This window comes from Scyliorhinus torazame, chromosome 5, assembly GCF_047496885.1.
Source record: "Scyliorhinus torazame isolate Kashiwa2021f chromosome 5, sScyTor2.1, whole genome shotgun sequence".
Lineage (NCBI taxonomy): Eukaryota > Metazoa > Chordata > Chondrichthyes > Carcharhiniformes > Scyliorhinidae > Scyliorhinus > Scyliorhinus torazame.
Genome location: NC_092711.1, coordinates 106,680,504 through 106,704,405, shown reverse-complemented (window position 1 = coordinate 106,704,405; position 23,902 = coordinate 106,680,504). Strand labels below are relative to the sequence as shown.

Genomic DNA, 23,902 nt, shown 5'->3' with positions numbered 1-23,902 from the left:
TGACCATTCTAATCGGGAATCAGCCATTTTACATGGCTACAAATGGGAACTGGGTTTGCAGTCCAGCAACTAAGGTAGCCGATATTCAGGATGCCAAAGGCTGTAGTGAGGCAGTGGGGAAGGGAACACTGACAAAGGAGAGTACTTGCAGGCACGGAGATGGGTTGACGTGTGTATACTTCCACGCAAGAAGCATCAGGAATAAGGTGGGTGAACTTAAGGCATGGATCGGTACTTGGGACTATGATGTGGTGGCCATCACGGAAACCTGGATAGAAGAGGGGCAGAAATGGTTGTTGGAGGTCCCTGGTTATAGATGTTTCAATAAGATTAGGGAGGGTGGTAAAAGAGGTGGGGGGGTGGCATTGTTAATTAGAGATAGAAAACAGCTGCAGAAAGGCAGTTCGAGGAGTATCTGCCTACTGAGGTAGTATGGGTTGAAGTCAGAAACAGGAAAGGAGCAGTCACCTTGTTAGGGAGTTTTCTACAGGCGCCCCAATAGTAGCAGAGATGTGGAGGAACAGATTGGGAAACAGATTTTGGAAAGGTGCAGAAGTCACAGGGTAGTAGTCATGGGTGACTTCAACTTCCCAAACATTGAGTGGAAACTCTTTAGATCAAATAGTTTGGATGGGGTGGTGTTTGAGCAGTGTGTCCAGGAAGCTTTTCTAACACAGTATGTAGATTGTCCGACCAGAGGGGAGGCCATATTGGATTTGGTACTTCGTAATGAACCAGGGCAAGTGATAGATTTGTTAGTGGGGGAGCATTTTGGAGATAGTGACCACAATTCTGTGACTTTCACTTTAGTAATGGAGAGGGATAGGTGCGTGCAACAGGGCAAGGTTGACAATTGGGGGAAGGGTAAATACGATGTTGTCAGACAAGAATTGAAGTGCATAAATTGGGAACATAGGCTGTCAGGGAAGGACACAAGTGAAATGTGGAACTTATTCAAGGAACAGGTACTACGTGTCCTTGATATGTATGTCCCTGTCAGGCAGGGAAGAGATGGTCGAGTGAGGGAACCATGGTTTGACAAGAGAGGTTGAATGTCTTGTTAAGAGGAAGGAGACTTGCGTAAGGCTGAGGAAACAAGGTTCAGACAGGGCGCTGAAGGGATACAAGATAGCCAGGAGGGAACTGAAGAAAGGGCTTAGGAGAGCTAAGAGAGGGCATGAACAATCTTTGGCGGGTAGGATCAAGGATAACCCCAAGGCCTTTTACACATATGTGAGAAATATGAGAATGACTAGAGCGAGGATAGGTCCGATCAAGGACAGTAGCGGGAGATTGTGTATTGAGGCTGAAGAGATAGGAGAGGTCTTGAACGAGTACTTTTCTTCTGTATTTACAAATGAGAGGGGCCATATTGTTGGAGAGGACAGTGTGAAACAGACTGGTAAGCTCGAGGAAATACTTGTTCGGAAGGAAGATGTGTTGGGCATTTTGAAAAACTTGAGAATAGACAAGTCCCCGGGCCTAACGGGATATATCCAAGGATTCTATGGGAAGCAAGAGATGAAATTGCAGAGTCATTGGCAATAATCTTTCCGTCCTCACTGTCAACAGGGGTGGTACCAGGGGATTGGAGAGTGGCGAATGTCGTGCCCCTGTTCAAAAAAGGGACTAGGGTTAACTCTGGCAATTACAGGCCAGTTAATCTTCGGTGGTAGGCAAAGTAATGGAAAGGGTACTGAAGGATAGGATTTCTGAGCATCTGGAAAGACACTGCTTGATTAGGGATAGTCAGCACGGATTTGTGAGGGGTAGGTCTTGACTTACAAGTCTTATTGAATTCTTTGAGGAGGTGCCCAAGCATGTGGATGAAGGTAAAGCAGTGGATGTAGTGTACATGTATTTTAGTAACGCATTTGATAAGGTTCCCCATGGTAGGCTTATGCTGAAAGTAAGGAGGCATGGGATAGTGGGAAATTTGGCCAGTTGGATAATGAACTGGCTAACCGATAGAAGTCAGAGAGTGGTGGTGGATGGCAAATATTCAGCCTGGAGCCCAGTTACCAGTGGCGTACCGCAGGGATCAGTTCTGGGTCCTCTGCTGTTTGTGATTTTCATTAATGACTTGGATGAGGGAGTTGAAGGGTGGGTCAGTAAATTTGCAGACGATACGAAGATTGGTGGAGTTGTGGATAGTGAGGAGGGCTGTTGTCGGCTGCAAAGAGACATAGATAGGATGCAGAGCTGGGCTGAGAAGTGGCAGATGGAGTTTAACCCTGAAAAGTGTGAGGGTGTCCATTTTGGAAGGACAAATATGAATGCGGAATACAGGGTTATCGGTAGAGTTCTTGGCAATGTGGAGGAGCAGAGAGATCTTGCGGTCTATGTTCATACATCTTTGAAAGTTGCCACTCAAGTGGATAGAGCTGTGAAGAAGGCCTATGGTGTGCTTGCGTTAATTAACAGAGGGATTGAATTTAAGAGCTGTGAGGTGATGATGCAGCTGTACAAAACTTTGGTACGGCCACATTTGGAATACGGTGTACAGTTCTGGTCGCCTCATTTTAGGAAGTACGTGGAAGCTTTGGAAAAGGTGCAAAGGAGATTTACCAGGATGTTGCCTGGAATGGAGAGTAGGTTTTACGAGGAAATGTTGAGGGTGGTAGGCCTTTTCTCATTAGAACGGAGAAGGATGAGGGGTGACTTGAGAGCGGTTTATAAGATGATCAGGGGAATAGATAGACAGTCAGAGACTTTTTCCCCGGGTGGAACAAACCATTACAAGGGGACATAAATTTAAAGTGAATGGTGGAAGATATAGGGGGGATGTCAGAGGTAGGTTCTTTACCCAGAGAGTAGTGGGAGCATGGAGTGCACTGCCTGTGGAAGTAGTTGAGTCGGAAACATTAGGGACCTTCAAGCAGCTATTGGATAGGTACATGCATTACGGTAGAATGATATAGTGTAGATTAATTTGTTCTTAGGGGCAGCACAGTAGCATTGTGGATAGCACAATTGCTTCACAGCTCCAGGGTCCCAGGTTCGATTCTGGCTTGGGTCACTGTCTGTGCGGAGTCTGCACGTTCTCCCTGTGTCTGCGTGGGTTTCCTCCGGGTGCTCCGGTTTCCTCCCACAGTCCAAAGATGTGCAGGTTAGTGGATTGGCCGTGATAAATTGGTTTCGTGTCCAAAATTGCCCTTAGTGTTGGGTGGGGTTGCTGGGTTGTGGGGATAGGGTGGAGGTGTTGACCTTCGGTAGGGTGCTCTTTCCAAGAGACGGTGCAGACTCGATGGGCCGGGTGGCCTCCTTCTGCACTGTAAATTCTATGATTCAAGTAAGGAGAGTTCTATGATAATCTATGATTAATCTAGGTCAAAGGTTTGGCACACCATCGTGGGCCGAAGGGCCTGTTCTGTGCTGTATTTTTCTATGTTCTAAGACAAGATCACAGGACACAACACAAGACACCTTGGGTGTGATTTTCCAAAATGGAGGCTGTTATAACCTGTCTACTTACGATTGGCTGGGGACTAATGACTATCCCACAATCCTATGGGAGTATGAACTTCCCCAATGAGGGGGGCGGAGAAACTCCTAGTATAAATAAGCTGGCCAGTTCAGGAACCAGAGGAAGGAGAAGGTAGCAAGGGAAGTTACTGCTACTGTTATGTATATATTGTTATAGTAAATAAACGTTATTATTTTGTATCCTTAAAACTCGTGCTGGATTCTTCGTGGCCCTTACAAAAGAGGCGGAGTGTGAACGCCGTCGAGGTTCACGACGGCGCGAAACGGCTCCTATCCCGACCGATTCAGGGCCCGATAATGGACTAGGAGCGACGCCGCGTCATTTACGCACGCCAGGCCTTGGCGCCACGTAAAGGCGGCGCCGCATAACTGGCGTCACCCGCACATGCATGGTTGCCGTCCTCTCCGGGTCCGCCCCGCAAGAAGATGTCTGACGGATCTTGCGGGGCTGCGGAAGAAAGGAGGTCCTCCTTCAGAGAGCCCGGCCCGACGATCGGTGGGCACGGATCGCGGACCAGACCCCATTTGAGGCCCCCCCCGGTGCAGGTTCCCCCCGCAGGCCGCCCCCCCCCCCCCCAGCGTTCCCGCCGGCAACGACCAGGTGTAGACGGCGCCGGGGGGAACCCGTCGTTTTGGGCAGGCCGCTTGGCCCATCCAGGCCGGAGATTCGCAGGGGTACCGGTGAATCGCCATTTTGGCTGTCTCGGGCGATTCACTGTATCGTGCCGCGCAAAACGCGATTGTGCCAATCTGGCCGCTTCCGTGAATCGCGGGAGGGCGTCGGACCGGCATCGCGGGAAAATTTGGCGACCCAGGCAATTCTCCCAACCGACGCGGGAGCGGAGAATTGCGCCCCAGATTCTGCCATGGATGTGGGCTGGGCAGTGGGGTAATTGTATTCTTACTGCCTCCACGTGGCTCCAGATCTACAGCAATGTTGTGGTTTACCTTTTTTTAATAATCTTTGTCACAAGTAGGCTTACATTAACATTGCAATGAAGTTACTGTGAAAAGTCCCTAGTCACCATATTCCGGCGCCTGTGGGTACACAGAGGCAGAATTCAAAATGTCCAGATTATCTAACAACACATGTTTTCGGTACTTGTGAAAGGAAACCGGAGCACCCTGGGGAAACACGCAGACATGGGGAGCACGTGCAGACTCCGCACAGACAGTGACCGGAATCAAACCTGGGGCCATGGCGCTGTGAAGCAACAGTGCTAACCAGTGTGCTACCGTGCTGCCCTCTGTAAGTGCCCTCTGAAATAGCCTCACAAGACACGCAGTTCAAGGGCAATTGGAATGAGCAGTAAATGCTGGCCCAGCCAGTGACGCCCACCTCCCATGAATGAATAATTTTTAAGAAGGCTCACTGTTCAATCTGAAGATTAGTAAGAAACTGTCTCTTTGATTGGAATTGATTTATTGTCAAGTGTACCGAGTACATTGAAAAGTATTGTTCTGTGTACAGTCCAGACAGATTGTTCCATACATGAAAAAACAAAGTGCGGATCTTGGCAGTTTGCTCAGTTCATAAAAGATTTTAATGGCTTTGTAGACATAGATTAAGATTTTAATCACCGTCTGAAACATACCTAATGTGTGCTCATATATGTGTGCTCATATAGACAGACACTAACGATACTGTAACTGAATTGGAGGAAATGACAGAGATTTAACTGAATCACCTTTTTGAAAAAATGTGTCTTCATGATGGAGAAACAAGAAAAAACACTCAGGGAGATGAGGAAATCCAGGCTCAGTGCGGATTTGCTGTCACCCCTCCTTTCTTATACATGAACGGTATTTAGGCTGCAGAATGTTTCACACCAAAACACAGAGGGGTCAAATATAAGAAGCACATAATTCTCAATTCACTTCCATTTAATGATATTTGACTTTGTTCAAAAGCTGATTGTGGTCAGACTGAACAAAGATTCATGGGATTTGTATTACCCAGTGAAACGCTTTCTTTTTTTGGTCAGTCATGTTTGCAATTCAATGGTGTATATTTCAGAGTGAAGACTCGAGTTATTCAATTTGAAATGAAGTCATATGTAGCAAATAAATATACTGATATTAAGCATTGAATAATGAAACAAAGATGGTGGAAATTTCTGCAGGAAGATAAGAATGATGGATTAATGATTGAACAGAAAACATTGTTCCATTAGATATTTGCTCAACAAATGCTAAATTCAATACAAGCTTATCGCCGTGTAAATTGAGACCTCTGTTTTGAAGAAACAGCTGTCTTCTTGGAAGAAGTGACATGGCCTCTCAGCCTAACCATGAGAAGCTGCAGCAAGACAGTGCAGCTGAATGTTGCACAGGGCCTTTGGCTGTTGTACAGCCAGCCGTTTCTGTAGAGTAGCAGTTATCACATTCGCCTCACACGTGAAAGGTCCCCGGTTCTAAACCCGGCAGAAACATTAAATTATTCTCATATAGTGTGAGAAAAGTTTGTACTGAATTTCACCTGAATCTCGTATATTACATGAATATGAGATTTAGTCTCACTTCAGCCACAAAAATTCATTCAGCAAAGACTGAAGCACTGAACTTTCAAGACGCAAGGAGAAGAAAAAGGTTTTCCTATTTTGTCACAGTTCACATATTAGCAGTTTGTTCATCCACAACAGAATTTAATGGGTTTACAAATGCAGATGAACGTATTTAATCACCATCTCAAACATGTCTAAATGTACGATAAATGCAACTTACTGCGGATGCTTCATTCTGAAACAAAAACAGAAAATACTGGACAATCTCAGCAGGTCTGACAGCCTCTGTGGAGAGAGATGGCAGCTGATTTTTCGAGTCTGGGTGACTCTTTGTCAAAGCTGGAGAACTGGAAATGGGGTCAGATTTAGACAGTTGTGGGTGGGGAGGAGTATTGGGCAGCAATAGGTGGAGAATGACAAAAAATGATTGAGCAGAAAGAAAAAGGGAATGTAAATGAGTGTAATCAAGGCTCAGAAAGGTGCTGATGGTGGCGCATTAAGATATTGGGATGTATTAATGGCAGAACAAAGTAAGCGGTGAGTCAAAAGACAATTAGGAACAGAATTGCTCAAGTGCAATGAGCTGGGGGGAAGGGGGGGCAATGGTGAGGGGAAAACAGATTAATGCAAGAACTGAAAATCAGTTGATAGAAATGAACATGTGGTGAAGGTGGAGGATAGAGTTCAGTCTGAAGTTGTTCAACTCAAAGCTAAGTCCGCAAGGCTGTAACATGTCTAATCGGAGGATGAGGGGCTGTTCCTCGGCTTTGGGCTGGACTTCAGGGGAACATTGCAGCAGGCCAAGGTCGGACATGTGGACATGAGAGCAGGACAGTGAGTTTAAATAGCAAGTGACAGGAGGGTCTGGGTCCAGCTTGTGGATGGAGCGAAGGTGTTTTGCAAAGCGGTCACCCAACCGACATTTAGTCTCTCCAATGTAGAGTAGACCGCATTGCAAGCAGCAAATGCAACAGGCCAGATTGAAGGATGTCTAATAGTAATGTGTACTCAAAAGGACAGACATAGACGATATGTAACTGAATTAGAGGAAATGCCAGAGATTTAACTGAATCACCTTTTTGAAAAAATGTGTCTTCATGATGGAGAAATAGGATAAGCCTCTCAGGTAGATGAGGAAATCCAGGCTCAGTGCGGATTTGCTGTCACCCCTCCTTTCTTATACATGAACAGTATTTAGGCCCCAGATATTTTGCAACAAAACACAGAGGGTCAAATATACGCAACGCATAATTCTCAATTCACTTGCATTTAACGATATTTGACTTTGTTTAAAATCTGACTGTGGTCAATCTCAACAAAGCACCATGGGATTTGTATTACCCAGTGACACACTTTCTTTTGTTGGTCAGTCATGTTTGCAATTCGATGTTGTATATTTCAGAGTTATTCAATTAAAAATGAAGACATATATAATAAGTAAATATACTGATGTTAAACATTGAATAACAAAACAAATATTGAGTAAAGTTGGTTGAATGTTTCTGTAGGAAGACAAGAGTGATGCATTAAAATTGAAGAGAAAACATTGTTCTGTTAAATATTTGCTGAACAAATACTAAAGTTGAACATAAGTACTATTTCTTATGGTCTTATAAGTTGAGACATTTGTTTTAAATAAACCGTTGCCTTCTTGTAATCAGTGACATGGCCTCTCAGCCGAACCATGAGAAGCTGCAGCAGGCAGTTCAGTGAACGTGGCACAGGTCCGGTGGCTTCTGCATTGACAGCTGTTTCTGTAGTGTAGTGGTTATCACATTCGCCTTACATGCGAAAGGTCCCCGGTTCGAAACCGGGCAGAAACATCTCATACTTCTAGTTTAGTCCTTTGCTGAATATTACCTTTGCTGAATATTACCTCAATCTCGTAAACGGTCATTGTGAAAGAGAACTAGCAAAAGCCATGAAGGGTGGGCCAGTGGCACAATGGATAACGCTTCTGACTATGAATCAGGAGATTCCAGGTTCGACTCCTGGCTGGCTCGGACTTCAGCGTTTTGGCGTCCGGTTTAGCTCAGTGGGTTGGACAGCTGGTTCTTGATGCAGAGCAAGGTCAACAGGGCATCGTCAATTCTTGTATTGGCTGAGGTTATTGATGAAAGCCCTGCCTTCTCAATCTTACCGCATCAGGTGGGATGTCTGAGTGAATCCTTTCCCACATTCGGAGCAGGTGAAAGGTCTCCCAGAATGTGTGTACTTTGGTGTGTCAGTAGCGCTCGTCTGCTTTTGAAACTCTTCTCGCAGTCAGAACATTTGAAAGGTCTCTGATTAGTGTGAACCACTTGATGTTCAGTGAGGTGGGATAACCAAGAGAATTTCTTACCACACAGAGCAGTCGAACGGTCTCTCCCCAGTGTGAATTCGCTGGTGTATCAGAAAGTCAGATGAATGAATGAATCCCTTCCCACACTGAACAGGTGTGCGGCCTCTCCCCAGTGTGAGTACGTTGGTGAGTCAGTATCTGGTACCTGCTTTAAAGCTTTTCTCACATTCAGAACATGTAAAAGGTCTCTGATCTGTGTGAACCAGTTGGTGTGCAGTGAGATGGGGTGACCGCGAGAATCCCTTCCTACACAGAAAGCAGGTGAACGGCCTCTCCCCAGTGTGAACTCGCTGGTGTGTCAGCAGGTGGGCTGACTGAATGAATTCCTTCCCACACTTTGAGCAGGTATACGGCCTTTCCCCAGTGTGAACTCAATGGTGTATTCGAAGATCAGATGAATTAATGAATCCCTTCCCACATGTGGAACAGGTGAACAGCTTCTCAGTGTGAGTTTGTTGGTGTCTCAGAAGGTCGGATGACCGAGTGAATCCCTTCCCGCACATTGAGCAGAGAAATGGTCTCTCCACAATGTGAGTGTGTCGATGGTATTTCAGCCGTGACTGGTAATTGAATCCCTTTCCACAGTCTCCACATTTCCACGGTTTCTCCATGGTGTTCGCGCCCTTGTGTCTCTATCCAGGTTGGATGATCAGCTGAAGCCTCTTCCAACACAGAACGGTTTTTACTCGCTGTGAATGTTGCAATGTTTTTTTCAGGCTGTGTAATTGCTGGAACACTCTCACTTGGGTGTGTGTGTGTCCAGAGACAAACATTTCTCCTTCCACACCCAAAGGCCGGTAATATTTCTGTCCTGATGAGTTCAGTGGCTTTGACAGACCTCAATGAGACATATTTCCGTCTGAAAATCATGTCCTTCTGGTCCCCTGTAAAAGGAGTTACCAGTGTTAATATCAGTCCAGGATAGAAATTCAGAACAGATAATTCTAGTTTTTCCCCTCTCTCTTCTTTCAAATATGTGACCCAATCAAACGGTGGCACAATGGTTAGCAGTGCTGCCTCACAGCTCCAGGGACCCGGGTTCGATTTCAGCCTCAGGATACTGTCTGTGTGGAATTTGCACTTTCTTCCCGTGTCTGTGTACATTTCCTCTGGGTGCTCCGGTTTCCTCCCACAGTCCAAAGATGTGCAGATGAGGTGGATTGGACATGTTAAATTGCCCCTTAGTGTCCAAAAGGTTAGGTCAGGTTCCGGGGATAGGGCGGAGGCATGGGCCAGTGCAGACTTGATGGGCTGAATGGCCTCCTTCTGCAACAAAGTCATAACAGAAGGGAAGGGAACATTCTTAACAAAACTAGAATGGTTTTACAAAATACAAACAAGGAGCAGGAGTCGGCCATTCAGCTCCTCGACCCTTAATAAGATCATGGCTGATTTGAGTAACCTGAAATCATAGAATTTACACTGCAGAAGGAAGCCATTCGGCCCATTGAGTCTGCGCCGGCTCTCCTACCTACGCCCACGCCTCCATCCTATCCCCGTAACCCCACCTATCCTTTCTGGACACGAAGGGCAATTTATCATGGCCAATCCACCTAACCTGCACATCTTTGGACTGTGGGAGGAAACCAGAGCACCCGGAGGAAACACACACAGACACGGGGAGAACGTGCAGATTCCGCACAGACAGTGACCCAAGCCGGGAATCGAACCTGGGACCCTGGTGCTGTGAAGCAACTGCGCTAACCACTGTGCTATCGTGCTGCCCAAATCTGCATCCCAACCACCCTGATACGTATCAGCCCATCATCACTGTTTTAAATGGGCGACTACTGATAATAATAATGAAAATCTTTATTATTGTCACAAGTAGGCTTCCATTAACACTGCAATGAAGTTACTGTGAAAAGCGCCTAATCGCCACACTCCGGCTCCTGTTCGGGCACACTGAGGGAGAATTCAGAATATCCAATTTATCGAATAGCACGTCTTTCGCGACTTGTAGGAGGAAACCAGTACACCCGGAGGAAACCCACGTAGACATGGGGGGGAACGCGTAGACTCTGCACAGACAGTGACCCAAGCCGAGAATAGAACCTGGGACCCTGGCACTGTGAAGCAACTGTGCTAACCACTGTGCATCGTGCCATCCTTATTTTTAAACAGTGATTGACGGGTTCCAGATTCTCCCTCAAGAAACATCCTCTCCACATCCACCCTGTCAAGACTCCTGAGGATCATATGTTTCAATCTATTCGCCTCTTATCCTTCGAAACTGCTGCCTAACAAACAAACATTTCTCCACCCACATTCAAAGGTTGATATTCTTCATTATTGCCAAAAGTAGGCTTTCATTAACACTGCAATGAAGTTACTGTGAAATTCCCCTAATCACCACATGGTGATAAAGTAGCACAATGGTTAGCACTGTTGCATCACAGCTCCAGGATCTGAGGTTTGGTTCCTGGCTTGGTCACCACCTGTGCAGAGTCTGCACATTCTCCCCGTGTCTGCGTGGGTTTCCTCCGGGTGCTCCGGTTTTCTCCCACAATCCAAAGATGTGCAGGTTAGATGGATTGGCTGTGCTAAATTGCCCTTAGTGTCCAAAAAGGTGAGGTGGAGTTAAGAGAATAGGGTGGAGGTGTGGCCTTAAGCAGGGTGCGCTTTGCAAGGGCTGGTGCAGACTCAATGGGCCGAATGGCATCCTTCTGCACTTTATGATTCTATGATAACCTCACCTAACTTTTTGACACTAAGGGGAACTTTAGCACATGTTTGGACTTTATGTTAATATAGTTATTTAAACACACGAGTTAATTTGCCCTCATACATAATAATACAACAGCAAATTCTTTAGCTTCACCAATGTGATTGGTGTAATTAGTCTCAAAGTTAACCTGGAAAATTCATTAAAACTTTCAGTCATTCTGATATCTCAAATCATTGTCCAGGCAGAACAGACAACCCATTTTACCTTCCAATGATATTCAGGTCCTGATGAATCAAGTGACTCTGTCAGATGATGTTGTGATATGTGGTTTGAAGTTCCCGTGAGTAAATCCTCCTCTTTCTTGAGACGTTTCCAAAGGAATTTCACTCTCACTCCAGGAGAGAAATTCACAAGATTCTCTCTTCCGGCTTCCCGTTCCTGGATGCCCGCGCATGCATCCTGCTGCACATGGCCGGCGAACAAGATGGCGGCCACGCAGGCGCTCTGCTGCATTTCGCCCCCGAAACACATGACAGCCATTAACAGGGGCCGATCAGAGAGAAAAACGCCGATGCGGCCGCCCCATTCGGTACAAACACCGAATTGTATCAAAAGTGCCGGAACCAATTTCTCACCCTGAGGAACGTAATGAAATAATGGCGGATAAGGCTACCCGGAATGCCGGGCGCGGATGAATACGCCCTATCTTCGTCACAGGAGCCAGAACGCGCAGGCACCAGAATGTCCCGTACCCGGAAGTTCCGCCCCCCCTCCCCGTGTGGAGCATGCGCGTTGCTGCTCCGGGCTGAGCGCAGCCGCATTGAGAGTGAGTGCGGCTCCCAGAGGCTGAATGAGAGCCACCGCGAGCGGGGACAATGGTGAGAACCTCAAACCCCCCAATAAGACCCATTGATTTTATTGTCAGTCTGCAGACAGGAGCTGGAGAACTGAACCCAGGCAGAGGAGAGGGAGGGAGAAAACTGGGAGTGGGGGAAAGAAATGGTGCAGATGGTGAGATGGGTTTGGATTTCAGCCCAGGGAGGAGGGAGTGTGTGTGGGACATTTACAGCTTGGGGGGAACAAGAGGGAAAAATGTTCCAGACAAACTAGAATTGTCTGTTCAGAATTTCTGACCTGGATTGACAGTGATGACTTTTATAAATTCCTTTTACAGGATATTGGAAGTGGAGGATTGGCCGACAGAAAATTCAAACCAAACATCACCTCGAAATCTGACAGTCACTCAATTCAGTAAGAGCTCAATATCTTCAGTCTTTGAATTTGGAAGGAGAAGTGTTTGTTCTGTTTCAACAGTGTGACTGCAAAAGCACCGAGACCCACCCCCAATGAGAGTTTTCCAGTCCACTGACTGTGGAGAGAGTTTTAACCAGTTACACAGCCTCAAAAAAAGTATCACATCATTCACTGCAGGGAAAAATTAAATGCTTGTTTGTGTGTGGACAAAGCTTCAACCGGGAGAGACCTAAAGACCCCTCACCATGGAGAAACTGTGGAAATGTGCGGACTGTGGGAAGGTATTCAGTTACCCATCACAACTGGAAGTTCATTGTCGCATTCACACTGGGGAGAGACCGTTCATCTGCTCCATTTGTGGGAAGGGATTCACCCATTCATACAACCTTCTGACACACCATCGAGTTCACACTGAGGAGAGGCCATTCACCTGCCCTGTGTGTGGGAAGGGATTCACTCGGTCATTCCACATTGTGACTCATCAACTTGTTCACACTTATAAGAGGCCATTTACATATCCTGACTGTGAGAAGAGTTTGAAATGTAAAAATGATCTGCTGACACATCAACGTATTGGCACTGGGGAGAGACCGTTCACCTGCTCCCTGTGTGGGAAAGGATTCATTCAGTCATCCCATCTGCAGACACATCAACTTGTTCACTCTGATAACACATTTTTTATTGTCCTGACTGTGAGAAAAGCTTTAAAAATGAAAAGGATTTACGAACACACCAATATGCTCACACTGCGGAGAGACCATTCACCTGCTCGTGTGTAGGAAAGGATTCAGCCGTCCATCTGCCGTACTGAACCACCAGAGAATTCACACTGGCGAGAGGCCATTCACCTGCTTTGACTGTGGAAAAGGATTCATTAATTCATCCAACCTTCTGATACACCAGCAACTTCATACAGCGGATAGACCATTCACCTGCCCTGAATGTGGGAAGGGATTTACACATTCATACAACCTTCTGACACATCAGCAGGTTCACAGTGAGGAGAGGCCGTTCACTTGCTCAGTGTGTGGGAAGGGATTCACTCATTCATCCAACCTTGTGAATCACCAGTGAGTTCACACTGGGGAGAGGTCATTCACCTGCTCTGTGTGTGGGAAGGGATTCAACCTGCTGACACACCAGAGAGTTCAAAGTGGGGAGAGGCCATTCACTTGCTCCATATGTGGGAAGGGATTTTCTCATTTATTTTATCTTATGAAACACCATCGAGTTCACACTGTGGAGCGGCCATTCAACTGTAATGTCTGTGGAAAGGGGTTTACTCACTCATCCCACCTGTTAACACACCAGCGAGTTCACAAGCAACCACAAGGTTTAGAATACACCCTTATTGATGCTGCTAATCATGTACAGGACTGAATAATGTTCACTCTGACAGTCTTAATCTGCCGATGAGGTTTATTATTCTGAATAAATGTGTTTGAAACGTTGTTGCAGATTTTTGTCTTTCCCACCTGAGTGTTGAACATCACACTGAACCTCTCCGCTTTCTGAGTGAACATCTCATTTATGGAGACTCAATCCTTTCTCTCTCTACCTCTCATTTTCTCTCTCTCTCTGATTGGCCCTGACTCACTTTTAATCTCCTATTTTCTAATAACCCTCTTTGAGGAAAATTTAAGTTTCTATAATGTCCCCTCATTTCTCCCAGTGATAATCCTCAGTCCATCTTCCAATTCAGAGAACATGTTAAAAAATTAAATAACCTCATATTTTAATGTTTAAAATGGGAAGTGAGGTGAATGTAATGCTGAGACCGGCAGCAATCTGTGTGGTTGTTCTTGATGCTGTCAGAGTGAGGTCACCCTCACAGGCAGGAAGACTGTTCACGGTGATAATGTGAAACTGACGCCTGCTGTTTCATTCTCAGGTAACACAACTTCCTGTTTCTCTGCTGCCGGTTCCAAACCGCACATCTCACTTCTGAGCAGAAAATAAATCCGCGGTCCACAATCTGGCGAGAACATCTGTCAGTGCGGCCTATATCTGTCCACAGAGTCAGGGCAGAGTCCCACAGATCACATTGTGGTGACATTTACAAATGAGCCGGTTATTTCTGTTCAGAGTCTCCATTCCCGGACAGAAGCAGCTGTGTCTGTGGAACACTGAGTTTGACGAATGTGATATAAAATAGTTACTTTAGAGATATTAGTTAATGTAATGTAGAGGTAGGCCAGTCTAATTCTGGTGAGTTCACAGACAAAGGATTTCAGACCGCATGGAAAAGCAGGAAGAGGTGTGTCCACCAAAGCAGGAGAAAAGGATGCTGGGTAATAGGGGCCAGAGGAAGGGATTGGAAGTGAGCCAATCAGAATAGATTAACAGGTCAGGAGGGATATAGGATGACCTATGGGCATTGTGTATGTGAAACTTGATGCCATTTGAATGTATCAGTACAGATTCCTTTGTTCCATATCCTCACTTGATTCCAGACGTCCATGGAGCAGAATGTGCTTCGTGCTCCTGAGAATTGAGGAACGCTTGCAAGCTAAATAAAATAACTAATGCTGTACCTGCAAATCCATCTCGACTTTTATTGAGGCCAGACTGACGGGTAAAGAAACTTGGGATTCTACAAGTTCCCTCTGCTCTCTGTAGCATAACCTGCTCCCTTATATTTTATATCATTCTTTCTGTGTTACTTATTTCCTCTATTTCTCAGCTTTTATCTCTTGCCACCTCACCTTTCTGTTTTTTAAAATCTCTCAGTTCTTCTATCAGTTTTTCTTTCTCCATCTATATTTCACTCCTATTCCTATTTAACTGAGGTGATCAAAATCATGAAGTGTTTGTGATAGATTGAAGAAGGAAAAAGAGGGAGAAAAACAGAAAATGTTGGAAAACTCAGCAGTTCTGGCAGCATCGGTACTGAGAGAAACCGAGTTAACGCTTCGAGTCCTTGTGACTCAGAGCAGGAGAAACCGGGATTGTCCCTCTGAGATCAGGGAAGGTGAAGGGGAGATTTAATAGAGGTCTTTAAAATGAGGAAGGCTTTGTGATGGTGTCGATGGGGAGGAGGAGGGTTTGTAACCAGAGGACACAGAGATTTAAGATATTTTACAACAGAACCCAAGGAGGTGATGAGGAGAATTGTTTTTACACAGTGATGTGATGTGATCTGGAATTCACACTGACACGCTGCAGGAAGCAGATTTCACAGTAACTTTCAAAGGGAATTGGATAAATTCTTGTGGACGGTAAATTGGCAGAGTTATGGTGAATGGGGTTAATTGGACAGTTCACTCATCTTTGTGACATTATGAATTTTGCTCAAACTGATGTTTTAACATTTGACCTTTTCAATCACAGTGTGTCTCAAAGAGAAGATTAAAACTTTGGTTTTGATGATCTGTCGGATACATTTCCTGTGTGACTGTGTAACTCGAGAACCACAAGAAAGAACAGAATATTTTCAGTTCCTCTAACAGATGTACCTCGAATATCAGAAATCTTTGGAGTTCCCCATGTCCTCATTGCTGTCCCCTTGGGTATAACAGCTCTCAATCAGGTGGAGTCAGTCACACGTGTCTCTGTCATGTTTCCATTCCTATTTTATCACACACCTCCCAGTGACACTCACCACAACACAGAAGCCTCAAAATATCGTTGCTTCCTTACAACTTGTCCTCCTATTACAATTGGATATTTACTGGGCCTTTTGTCTCGATTAATATCAGCTTACCTGTAGGTCAAATGACCTCAGAGGCACTGGAACCAGACTCTGTTTATTGTACCAGACTCATTCAGCCCAGGACCTACAGTGGTAACATACACCAGAATTGGAATAAAAAGCAGGTTATTGTCTAATGAAGGGAGCGACATGGTGGCCGCCGCGTGCATCACGCTCGATCATAAATCATAGAATTTAAAGTGCAGAAGGAGGCCATTCGGCCCATCGAGTCTGCACAGGCCCATGGAAATATCACGCGATCTAAGCCCACACCCCCACCGTATCCCGGTGACCCAGTAACACCATCTAACCTTTTTGGACACTAAGGGCAATTTTGCATGGCCAATCCACCAAACCTGCACATCTTAGGAATGTGGCAGGAAACTGGAGCTCCCGGAGGAAATCCATGTGGGCACGTGCAGAACGTGCAGACTCCGCACAGACATTGACCCAAGACGGGAATCGAACCTGGGACCCTGGAGCAGTGAAGCAACTGTGCTAACCACTGTGCTACGGTAGCACTGCTGCCTCACAGTGCCAAGGTCCCGGGTTCGATCCTGGCCCTGGGTCACTGTCCGTGTGGAGTTTGTAAATTCTCCCTGAGTCTGTGTGTGTCTCACCCCCACAACCTGAGGATGTGCAGAGTAGGTGGATTGGCCACACTAAATTTCCCCTTGGAAAAAAATGAATTCAGTACTCTAAATTTTTTTTTTTAAAGGTTATTGTCTAATGGGACAGAGTAACACACACCAGAAGCGGATTATATTATGTTGTCAAGAAACCATGACTACTTCACTATTATTTGAAAACCAAATTTAGTTTTGGTTCTCTTGATACTTACTGTATCATCATTACATTTGATCCAATGATGTTTTCACTCACAAACTGCAGCCTGACTTATTATGGGAACAGACAGTATTTGTTGCTCTCAAAGTGAGTGAATCCTTTGCTGTTTCTCCTCTGGGCCCCATCTCCATTATTATTGTTACTGAGACTCTCACTGTTATTATTGGAGAATCAAGGAGCACGGTGGCACAGTGGTTAGCACTGCTGCCTCACGGTGCTGAGGGCCCAGGTCCCATCCTGGCTCCGGGTCACTGTCCATGCGGAGTTTGCACATTCTCCCTGTGTTTGCGTGGGTTTTGACCCACAACCCAAAGATGTGCAGGGTAGGCGGATTGGCCACGGAGTCTAGTTATTTTTTAAAACATTATTGGACAATCAGCGAGTCAGCCTGAGCCTGTGGCGTCTGTCACCATCTGGAACTGTCACAATGACCGGGTGATTGACAGCGGCTCCGGACCAATAGGAAGTCGAGGGGCGGGAGTCGAGGCCCGACCGAGAGAGGCTGGTCATCCAACCAAACGGAGTGAAAGAGAGGCGGGGCCAGCTGTGATTGAAGCATGCGCAGTATCAGTAATGGCGATGGAGAGCGGTTGTTTCTATTTTGCATCTATAATTTGTAAGAGGCGGTTAGCAATATGTAGGGTGCTTGAGATCGCGGGGAAGGTTGGAAACGCTGTGTAAGCACATTGTGAGTCATTAAACTCTGAAAAGAGTTTACCGGACCCAGATTGTACCGAGCGGGGCTATCTTTATTGGAATGAGTGTGCACCATGGCGCATGCGTGGTCGCCATCTTTATCGGGGGCAACGTTTTGATGAGTGGGAGGAGCTTGTTACCCATTGTTCAGAATGCAGACAACTTGTCCAGGCAAAGTATAAGCGGGGAGAGGGCAGTACAGTGGTTACCACTGGGACTCCGGCGCTTAGGACCCGGGTTTGAATCTTGGCCCTGGGTCACTGTCCCTGTGGAGTTTGCAAATTGTCCCCGTGTCTGAGTGGGTTTCACCCCCATGTGCAAGGTAGGTGGATTGACCACGCTAAATTGTCCCTTCATTGGAAAAAATGAATTGGGTACTCTAAAGTTATTTTTGATAACTTTATTTTTAAAAAATTATTGGATAATCAGCCTGAGCCTGTGGCGGCTCTCACCATCTGGAACGGTCACAATGCCCGGGAGATTGACAGCGGCTCCGGACCAATAGGAAGAGGAGTGGCAGGCTGGAGGACCAACCGAGCGCAGCTGGTCCTCCAACAAATCAGAGTGAATGAAGGGCGAGGCCGGGCTATGATGAAAGCATGCACAGTATCAGTAATTGCTCCATAAATTGCCTTAATTGGAAATAAATAAATACGTAAATAAATAATTGGATACTCTAAAAAAAAATTTTTAAGTGCAGAGGGGAGCATGAACAGTCATACTGGATTAGGGAGCAGGAGAAGGGAATGTTGGGAATTTCTATCCTTGACTGGCAGTCATAGAATCCCGACAGTGCATAAGGAGGCCATTCAGCCCATCAAGTCTGCACAGATCCTCTGAAAGACCACCCTACCTAAGCCCCCGCCCTGTTCCCGTAACCCCACCTAACAAACATATCTTTGGACATAAGGGGCAATTTAACACGGCCAATCCACCTTTGGACTGTGGGAGGAAACTGAAGCACCCCGAAGAAATCTGCGCAAACACGGGCAGACAGTGACCCACACAGACAGTGACCCAAAAGATCAAAATTGAATCCAAGTCCCTGGTGCTGTAAGGCAGCAGTGTTAATCGCTGTGCCACCGTGCCGTCCCACACAATGATGGATTTGAGAAACTCCTTTTACAGGAAGTTAGAAAGGGAGAATTTACACACGACAAACCCAAACCACAATTTTATTTTCTGAATTCCATTTTTGGATTGACATTAGGGTTGACCTTTTGTAAATTTCATTTTCAGGGTATTAGAAAAGGATTTACAGACCGGAACCTTGAGCAAACTCTTACATCACAATGTGACCAATTAGAACCTTAGTTAGGCCACACTTGGAGTACAGTGTTCAATTCTGGTCACCACACTACCAGAAGGATGTGGAGGCTTTAGAGAGGGTGCAGAAGAGATTTACCAGAATGTTGCCTGGTATGGAGGGCATTAGCTATGAGGAGCGGCTGAATAAACTCGGTTTGTTCTCACTGGAACGAAGGAGGTTGAGGGGAGACCTGATAGAGGTATACAAATTTATGAGGGGCATAGACAGAGTGGATAGTCAGAGGCTTTTCCCCAGGGTAGAGGGGTCAATTACTAGGGGGCATAGGTTTAAGGTGAGAGGGGCAAGGTTTAGAGTAGATGTACGAGGCAAGTTTTTTACGCAGAGGGTAGTGGGTGCCTGGAACTCGCTACCGGAGGAGGTGGTGGAAGCAGGGACGATAGGGACATTTAAGGGTTCATCTTGACAAATACATGAATAGGATGGGAATAGAGGGATATGGACCCAGGAAGTGTAGAAGATTGTAGTTTAGTCGGGCAGCATGGTCGGCACGGGCTTGGAGGGCCGAAGGGCCTGTTCCTGTGCTGTACATTTCTTTGTTCTTGTTCTTTGTTCTTTGTGACAGCTTCACTCGATTCATCAGGAAGTGAACATTATCGTCCTTTGAACGCAAGTGTTTGCGTTTCAGGTCATTACCATTCGCTGTGTTTACACACTCACTCACACACACACATACATACACTCCCTCGCTGTCTCTGCCTCTCTTTCCCAAATTCTCTCTGTCCCACACACACTCTGTCTCTCCCGCACCCTCTCTCTCTCGCACCCTCTCTCTCACTCACACCCTCTCTCTCGCACCCTCTCTCTCACACACACTCTCCCTCTCTCCTCCCATAGAGGTGAACCAGTTTTTTTTTATGACAACCCAGCAGTTTTCATGGTCACTTTTTCCCAGTGCCGGCCCCACAAATGTCCAGATTCATTCAGCTCAATTTCACAACCTGTCTTTGTGTTTTTGTGCGTTCTCTCTCACTCACTATTTTCTGTTTTGAATCATTTTGCAGAGTATTAGAAGTGAAGGAACTTCAGTCAGGAAATTCAAACTGAACATCACATCAAGATCTACACTCACCAAAACGTTTGTAACATAAATATCATGGGAGTTTGAAGATGGAAGGAAGATGCACCGTTCACAGTGGGGAGAAACCGTACTCGCGTTCTCTGTGTGTGGACAAGGCTTCAGTCGATCATCTGGCCTTTCGAAACATAAATGCAGTCACACCGGGGAAAAACCATGGGAAAAGTGGGATTGTGGGAAGGGATTCGATTATCCATCCAAGTTGAAAATCCATCAGCGCATTCACACTGGGGAGAGACCGTTCACTTGCTTCGAGTGCAGGAAGGGATTCACACACTCATACCACTTGCAGACACACCAACACATTCATGCTGGGAAGAGGCCATTCACCTGTTCGCAGTGTGGGAAAGGATTTGCTCATTCCTCCAATCTGCTGAGACACCAGCGAATTCACACTGGGGAGAGACCATTTAAATGTCCAGACTGTGAGAAGTGTTATAAAAGTTCTGGGGAACTGATATCTCATCACCATGTTCACACTGACGAGAGACCGTTCAGGTGCTCTCACTGTGGAAGTGGATTCAGGCGATCATCTGACCTCACTGTACACCAGCGAGTTCACACTGGAGAGAAGCCATTCACCTGCTCGGAGTGTGGGAGGGGATTCACTCAATTATCCAACCTGCTGATGCACGAGCAAGTTCACAAGTAACTTCAGTGATTGGAGCTCGCTGTTAATCACATCCTGGACTGGAACATGTTCATTGGGGGGTCAGTTGCTGCTGATGTTCATAAACTCTAATAGTTACAAAGAATTAAATTCTGAATAAAAATAAAGTCAAATCAGTTTGTGTTAAACAAAGCGTGTGGTGTCTTTTTAATATCGCTAACACAAGTTAGTTCCTTTTGAAGGTCTCTTTCTCCCCGTGTCCCCCATCCTCACCTCCAATAACAAGTGTGAGGAGCTCTCACAGCTTCTTTGTCACTAAGATTGAGACAATCTGATCAGCTACCTCTGCTGCTTTCCTCCACTAACCTACCGGACGAAACTGTCTCTAAAGCCCATTTTTGTTGAAGTTCTGAACTTACATCTTTCTCTATTTTCTCTCCCGTCAGAACTCCCTTGTCCATGAGACCCCACTTCTGCTCCATTGATAATTCCCATAAACCGCTGACATCCCAACTTCTCCATGTGAGCTGATATAGTGAAGAGCTCTCTATCTCTGCTGGTACTGTCTCTCTCAGTGTTAAATCCACTGTCATCACGCATCCCAAAAAAACACTTGTCCCTCCCAGCTTTGCAAACTACTTCTCCATCTCGAAACGCCCTTTCCTCTCCACAGTCCTTGTACTCAGTTTCTCCGAAGGATCTATCCTTAGCCCCTCCTATTTCTCTACAAGCTGCCACGAGGTGACATGAAATGAAATAAAAATCACTTATTGTCACAAGTAGGCTTCAATTGAAGTTACTGTGAAAAGCCCCTAGTCGCCACATTCCAGCGCCTGTTCGGGGAGGCTGGTACAGGAATTGAACCGTGCTGCTGGCCTGCCTTGGTCTGCTTTAAAAGCCAGCTATTTAGCCCTGTGCTAAACCAGCCCTAAAACATCATCCAAAAGCACTGTGTTAGTTTTCACATGCACACTGACAACACCCAGCTCTACCTCCCCGCCATCCCTCAAACCCCATTTATCCAGGCAAATCACTGAACAACGCAAACACCACATTCACTCTATGCTAATTTACTCATGGTGCAGGTATTCATTTGGAACACATTTGTGATCATTTTTAAATTGAGGTCAGGGCTGCTCGTGCGCCATCAGCAGAATCTATTAAAGGAGATGATTACGATTAAAATGCAGATGGAGAGAAAGACCTGGCGGGGGGAAACAGCTAAATCTAAGAGAAAAGAAAAGTGAACCACAGGAGAAGGGAGGAGAGTGAAGGGACAGGGAATAATAGAGGGGAATCAGAGAGGGTGGGGGGAGGCGAGGGAATGAAAGCCGGAAGGAGAGCATGGGAAACGACAACAAGCTCAGCAAATACAGTAACAGAGAGCAAGAGAATACTGGAGAAAGACTGGCCGAATGGTGGAAACAGAGGTGAACGCGCAACAACAGCGGCAGTGAAAACCGTCCAGGAGAAGCAAGCAAAAACACCAACACCAGATCAATTCTTGTATTGCTTCTCTGTATTGGACAGAACTACTGTAATTGTTTCTCCGGCACCCAAATGTATATGCACCTCCCCAGTTTCCCAGTGTCCCCCCCCCCCCCCCCCCCCCCCCACAATCAAGTGCCTACTTATTTGTCAAACGTAAGATTGCGAACTGTACAGAGTTGCTGTTCTTGTGCCAGTGTACAATATCCTACCAGTTTTTTCCTTTTTAAAAAAATATATATATTTCAATCTGTGTACATAACTGTAAATATACTATGTTCAAAAACCCAATAAAAAACATTTATTAAAAAAAAGATTAAAATGGGAATTTCGAACCCAGAGATAGAGAAACTTTTCAGGGAATCAAAAGATTTGGGGAGGATGGTGGGAAGTTGGAGATTAAACCAAGATCAGCCATGATCACAGTGAATATTGAAGCAGCTCAATGGGCTTTATGGTATACTCCTGCTCCTATTTCATATATTTGTATAGAGGCCAGGATCCTGTATAGGCCCAGACCGGATGGTAGGTTCCCATCCATGAAGGAAATTCCTGACCAGGTAGATTTTTATGACAATCCAGCAATTTTCATGGTCACTTTTTCCCAGTGCCGGCCCCACAAATGACCAGATTCATTCAGCTCAATTTCACAACCTGCCTTTGTGTTTTTGTGGGTTCTCTCTCACTCCCTATTTTCTGTTTTCAATCCGTTTCACAGGGTGTGCGAAGGGGAGGATTTGCAGTTGGGAAACTGAAACCAGACATCACATCAGGACCTGAATATCATCGGATTTTTAACATGCAAGAAAATAGCAATGCTGGCAGTGCGGAGAAATGTGGGGACTGTGAGCAGGGATTCAGATCCCTGTCGGAGCTGGAAGCCCATCCGCCCAGTCACACTGGGGAGAGACTGGTCACCTGTCCAGAGTCTGGGAAGGGATTCACCTGATCATCCAACCTGCTGAGACACCAGCGAGTTCATAGTGGGGAGACGCCATTCACCTGCCCAGAGTGTGGGAAGGGATTCACTCGATCATCAGGGCTGCAACACCAGCGGGTTCACACTAGGGAAAGGCCATTCACCTGCTCCACGTGTGGAAAGGGATTTACTGATTCTTCCACTCTGTTGAAACACCAGCAGGTTCACACGGACGAGAGACCTTTTAAATGTGTAGACTGTGAGAGGTGCTATAAAAGTTCCCTCAACCTAAAGCGTCATCAGCGAGCTCACACTGATGAGAGACCGTTCAGGTGCTCAGACTGTGGAACTGGGATCAGGCAGTCATCTGAACTCATTGTACACCAGCGAATTCACACTGGAGAGAGGCCGTTCACCTGCACCGAATGTGGGAAGGGATTCACTCGATCATCAGGGCTGCTACACCAGCGAGTTCACACCGGGGAGAGGCCATTCACCTGCTCCAAGTGTGGAAAGGGATTCAGCGATTCTTCCACCCTGCTGAAACACCTGCAGGTTCACACTGAAGCGAGACCATTTCAATGCACTGACTGTGGGAAGTGCTATTAAAGTCCTGTGGACCTGATGCGCTAATGTCTCAAATTTCCTTTTTGGCTGTGCCCTTAACAGTAAATAAACTCCAGCTCAGTTATAGGGGTTAATATTCCAGGTAAAAGTTAAATAAATCAGCATTGCGTGAAACAATGTGCATCAAGTATTTCAAAATATTTCTAACAAAAGTTCTTCCTTTTGAAATGTTCTCCCCCCTCTCCCTGTTTCATCCATCCTCACCTCCGACAACAAGTATGTGGAGTTCATGGGGTTCCTTTGTCACTGAGATTGAGACAATCTGATCAGCTGCCTCTGCTGCTTCCCTCCCTCCCACTAACCCGCCAGGCCAAACTGTCTAAAGTTCTTCCTCGTCTGAGCCCTGAACCCGGATCTTTCTCCAGTT

At 46.0% G+C, this 23,902-nt stretch overlaps 2 protein-coding genes, 2 long non-coding RNA genes and 2 other non-coding genes across 6 annotated transcripts in view; 4 read left to right on the top strand and 2 right to left on the bottom strand.

Annotated features, from left to right (window-relative positions):
- LOC140421597 (uncharacterized) overlaps nt 1-23,902 on the bottom strand; it is a 138,939-nt gene that overhangs the window by 98,085 nt on the left and 16,952 nt on the right. The gene's annotated exons all lie outside the window — the stretch shown is intronic.
- On the bottom strand, nt 5,008-11,726 carry LOC140421594 (uncharacterized). Its single transcript, XM_072506382.1, has 2 exons — nt 11,264-11,726; nt 5,008-9,597 (listed from the first exon to the last, which is right to left on the bottom strand). The coding sequence occupies exons 1-2, from the start codon at nt 11,537-11,539 to the stop codon at nt 8,773-8,775; spliced, it is 1,101 nt and encodes a 366-aa protein (XP_072362483.1). The 5' UTR covers nt 11,540-11,726; the 3' UTR covers nt 5,008-8,772.
- Nucleotides 7,741-7,813, top strand: trnav-uac (transfer RNA valine (anticodon UAC)). Its single transcript has one exon. It is a non-coding gene; the product is annotated as a tRNA-Val (tRNA).
- Nucleotides 7,921-7,993, top strand: trnah-aug (transfer RNA histidin (anticodon AUG)). Its single transcript has one exon. It is a non-coding gene; the product is annotated as a tRNA-His (tRNA).
- On the top strand, nt 11,821-13,704 carry LOC140421620 (uncharacterized). The gene is made up of 2 exons (XR_011946948.1): nt 11,821-11,877; nt 12,174-13,704. It is a non-coding gene; the product is annotated as an uncharacterized lncRNA (long non-coding RNA).
- On the top strand, nt 17,669-19,936 carry LOC140421614 (uncharacterized). The gene is made up of 3 exons (XR_011946940.1): nt 17,669-17,808; nt 19,379-19,441; nt 19,818-19,936. It is a non-coding gene; the product is annotated as an uncharacterized lncRNA (long non-coding RNA).